At 55.8% G+C, this 4,771-nt stretch overlaps 1 protein-coding gene across 1 annotated transcript; it reads right to left on the bottom strand.

The window, feature by feature from the left end:
* Positions 1 to 3,039: 3,039 nt before the first annotated feature.
* BDZ83DRAFT_733857 (uncharacterized protein) lies at positions 3,040 to 4,502 on the bottom strand (the record flags this gene model as incomplete). Its single annotated transcript, XM_060512929.1, has 5 exons — positions 3,040 to 3,304; positions 3,370 to 3,484; positions 3,557 to 3,963; positions 4,020 to 4,359; positions 4,434 to 4,502. Coding segments are annotated over 5 exons (1,194 nt in total), but the record flags the coding sequence as incomplete, so codon positions are not given.
* Between the last annotated feature and the right edge of the window lie 269 nt (positions 4,503 to 4,771).

Below are 4,771 nucleotides of genomic sequence, written 5' to 3'. Positions count from 1 at the left end.
CCGAGCGTCGAGAGAAGCGAGATCGGTCGCCAGGCCTTCGCTATACCGTAGTCGCTTTTGTTTGGCTTCTTCAGCGGGATGATCTTTGCGTGTCGCCACTGCCTCGGCAACACCCCTTCATCCAGTGAGGTCTGGAAGAGTGTAAGCACCCTCTCCTTCACCACTGGCCACGTGTGCTTCCACACTGCCACCGGCAGACCGTCCTCTCCGGGTGCTTTCCACGACTTTGCCGCAAAGAGCTGTCTCTCTACTTCTCCCAGTGTGAGGTTAGGGAAGGGTACCGGCGATCGTTGTGGCCGATCCCCCTCCTCCTCGATCATGCTGGGGAGAGGAGGGAAAAATGTGGAGAGCAGCTCTTCGGCCTGTTCTGCGGCGTCTCCCGTTTGGGAACCATCCGCCCTTTTAAGTTGAGGTATCTTGTCGAAAGATGCCCCTTTACTGGCGTCGAGATACTTCGCGGCCTTCCAGATATTGGCGTCGTCGGCCAGAAAGTCCTCCCAATGGCTCTTCTTCTGTTGTCGGATGGCATCGTGATATTGCTTGGCTGCCGAGCGTGCGCGTTGCTCCAGTTCAGGTTGACTGTTACCTGCCCTTCTCTCCGCTCTCGCCCGGTTTCTCCAGTGGGTATGGATCTGCCGGAGCTGGGTGAGGTCAGCCGTCCACCATCTCTTTGCATACGGTGATGGCTTGGCCGTAGGTGTCAGTGCCTCTACTGCCTCGCACACCACAGACATCAGTCGATCCGTCTGTTGCTGCACCGTACCTCCTGTTGGCATTCGCCCTAGGTTTGCTTCTACTCTCTCATTGATTTGCTTCCATGGGGCGTTCTTGAGGAGGAGCCGTGGCCGGCTTTCCATCTCAGGCGCGGCGATGTCGAAGGTCGTCTCGATCGCCCGGTGGTCCGACCCGTGGTCCGTCTCGTGCAGGCCGCATCGTACCACCGTTCTTGCTAGCTCTTCGGACGCGAGGGATAGGTCGATCGTCGTTGCCGCATCGTTCTTCTCCACGTCTTCGTGCCACGCGGAAGGAGGCTGCGGAGCGAGTACTCGCTCATTAGATCGATGATCGGGTCCGCCTCGCCCTGCCGGCCCTCCGACACATCGTCACCTCCCCACAGGTAGTCGTGGCAGTTGAAGTCTCCTACCAGAACCACGTCCACCCTCTCCCCTGTTCCTCCTCGGACATTCGTGATAGCTTGTCTCAGCAGGTCGCACGCCTGCCGCAGCATCTCCGGCCTCTGCACCGGCACGTACACCGACGCCACTATCAGTCTTCGATCCGGAAGCCGGACGATGGCCGCAGTGATATCCGAGGACGCTATCGGCAGCTGCTCTGTCTCTACGTCTCTGTTCACCCAAAGCAAACTCCTGATTCCCCATCTTCCTTCGTCCCTCCACTCCGTTGGTACCATCCTCGTCCACCTGCTATTGCCCATCGGAACCGTAATGACCTTACCTTCTATCCTCCGCGCCCATGGCTCCTGCACCGCTATGGCCGTGAAGTCGCGCAACGCCTCATCATTCATCAGACTTTCGTGCACTGCAGCCTGTTTCCTCACGTTGAGCTGAAGGATCTGGACCTTCCTACTCATGGGAACGCGGATACAGCTTCGGACAGTTCTTGCTGAACGACTCGTGCGGTCCGCCACAGGGCACACATGTCACGATCGTCTCACGGCATTCAGAGTGGTGGTGGCCTACCTTGGCGCATCGTCCACACACCCGGGGGTTTACGCACTGGTACGCCTTGTGCTTCGTGATCTGCTGGCAGTTGTAGCACTGCTGGGGGCGCGGCCGCCGTTCAAACGCCATCGTCGTGCCGGACTCTCCTCCAACGTGGAAGAAGCCCTCGGAGATCAGTCTACGCGCATCACCGGCCTTGGTCACGAACACGACCATGGACCCATACGCCTTGGGTATCTCTTTCTTGCTAAGCCAAGAAATCTTGGCAACCGTGGTCTCGTTTTCTCGGCTAAGTGCCTCCGCCGCTTCAGCCCTGACATTGCCCTTCTCATCCAGTACCTCAATTCGCTTCACGTTGTCGATCTTCACGGGATAGAGTTCGTCTCGTAGCACGCGTGCTCCACGGCCGAAGCTCTTCTCCGCGATCTGCTTGACATACCTATGCTCCGCATCGTCGCGACAAATGATCCGGATCCTATCCGCGTTCCTTGGGTCTACCGTGACGGCCAGACACCGCCAGCTACCCTGTCCGTCCAACGCGCGCATCTCCTTTTCCACCGCAGCCCGGATCCGGCCTGGGTTGAGCTTGTCGCTGCCTTCTTCAACTCTTGATGTATCGATCGTACAGAAGGGGTCGCTGCGGCTCGGCAGCGTCGCGTTGCCCGCCGTGGCTACCCGCGAGTCGCGACCTTGCCCACCTAAGCCGCTTCGCGCGACGTCCGCGTAGGACACACTTGGGCTGTTCCGCGTCGCAGCAACTGTTGCGAGTGCTTCGAGGTTTTCGTTCGTCTTGGCGCTTTCGTCCTCCACGCGTTCTTTCATCGCTTGCAGCTCTCCTTTGACGGCCTGTAGCTCGCTCTTGACTGTTTGCAGCTCCGAAGTGACCACGCGAAGCTCTGCCTCAACGTTTTTATTCCGTGCTTCCGACTTCTTCCACGCATCGAACATGATCTTGACCGCTGTGTGTAGCTCTTTGACCTGCTTGCCCATCGTCAGGAGCAGCCCTTTGTCGTCATCCTCTATGGGTTTCGCGCGTTCCTTGGCCAGGGTTGTGGCTCGCTTGGTCGTCGTCCGCCGGCCACCACCAGCAACCTCCGTCGCTCCGTCGGTCGCATTGTCGATTATCTCTTGATGAGTCTGGTTCAGTTGGGCTTTCGCGGATGGCTTTCGCACCCTTCGTGATGGCAGGTCCTCGTCGCTCGCTGCCACCGCCTCCCTCGCAACGGTGATGGACGTCGAATCTGGCTCGAGATCCATCGCGTCGGGACGTGCGCAGAGACGCCACGCGGTAGATCGTGCTAGTGCCACGTAGCGCGTTTCGGAGCTTCTCGACAGCGCTCAACCCAACAACGTCGAATGATTCTTCACACAATCAAATATCGAAAATTCCCCAATCCTCTGATCAATACTACAGTAGAAGTCGAATTTGGTTTCCCAGTACTTGCCACATTTAGTTGTGGTTCCGCTCGCGACAGGTGTTGGTCTATCAGCCGTAGCGGTCGCATAGTTCGCAGTCTTAGTTACGGTTGCGCCTGGGATTGTAGTGAAGTTGAGAACTCCGCCCGGCGGCCCAACGCAGATGTTCTGGCCGGCAATCAAGTTGGTACAATAACTATCAACAGCTGGTTTGCCGGTCAGAAAGGGCTGATTGAAATGGCATTATTTCCACAGCATGTTAAGGACTTACTTGGATTCCAAGCGATGACCTGCTGGTAGGTCGTGTTGAACTGCGTGGCGACCTTCAAACAGTTGTCGCCGCTTTGGACCACGTAACTAGTGCAAGTAGGTGGGAGACAGAGACTCTACATATCGCCGACATCAGTCAACCCGAGCCCTAGCATCAATCACCAGAGCGAGTAAACCCGAGAACTTACTTGACCAGCAAAGATGTTCGTGCAGTCCATCCGCAGGCTGTTTAGCGTGATCAACGAGCCAGTCGAAACGCCACTCTTCGTTGAGATATTAATGCAGTTGTCACCAGCAGCCACCGTGTACGTGCGGCCTGCAACACACACTGCAGTTGCATAACCAGGCAGAGCATAATTCCCAAGCGATGTCACATTCGTCTTCAGTGTCTGAGTTGCCGTTGGAAGACTGAGACTGCACTTTGACTGAATGGCCGCCCACGCCTGAGCCATCTCGGGGTCATAGTTTGAGTACGGGGTCGATTGTTGATGGCGGAATAGGCTGACCAGACACTCGGAGCAGAGCTGGGCAGTGGAATACCCACCGAGCAGATCCGCTGGACTCGTAGCATCGCCGAGAACTCGCTCGAGATACTCTTCCGTGCATATTAGACCATGGACTAGGGGCGCTTCACAAGAGGACTTTACTAACGAGTGCAGTACTCTCCAGTCTTGGAGTCTTTCAGACACATCTGCGTCCGGACAGCAGTGACAGAGTCAACCCAGTAGGTTGACGGATAGCCACTTCTGGGTTGAGGGTCTTTGGCGCACTGAGAGACGACATTGCTCCTGTACGTCGCCAATGCTGGCGAACACTCAGTTCTGCAAAGAACGCCCATGACAGTCTCATTGAGTACCGTGTGATAGCTGCCACCTCCGAGGAGGTTCAAGAGTTCTCGGGGGCATTCTGGGACAGGGGCTGATAGCGCCAAGTTGCATCCGGACGAGATACCATCGAAAACGGTGCCAGATTGGTTGGTGAAGAAAAAGAACTAAAATATTAGTTGAAAGTTTGCATTCGGCATACTACTCTCTGATATCTCCAGACCAGCCCGCGAGAACTCACACTTGGGTCAGCAAATATGGCCAAAGGCCAAAAGGAAACAGTCAGGATCAAAGGCAGTGTCGACTTCATTTTGAGTTCCACTAAGATTTTGTGAGTAAGCTGGTTTTTCCGAACTGCAAATTTCATCTAAAAACCTCAAGATGACCGGGACAGGAAACCTCGTTCTAAGTAAGTATGGACTACCTTACCTAGTGGTCATTTCGGGTGTTTCTTCGGGGCATCCGACTTCGCATATCCACAACCCCATACTGCCCGGGCTCTTGGTCTGGTTCTGTCATATTAAGTAAGACATGGGCTGACATATGGCCAAGAAACTGTAAAAAGAGTCAAACGCTGAT

The sequence above is a fragment of the Colletotrichum acutatum genome, assembly GCF_030867785.1.
Source record: "Colletotrichum acutatum strain CBS 112980 chromosome Unknown BDZ83scaffold_108, whole genome shotgun sequence".
Lineage (NCBI taxonomy): Eukaryota > Fungi > Ascomycota > Sordariomycetes > Glomerellales > Glomerellaceae > Colletotrichum > Colletotrichum acutatum.
This window is presented reverse-complemented; position numbering and strand designations above follow the sequence as displayed.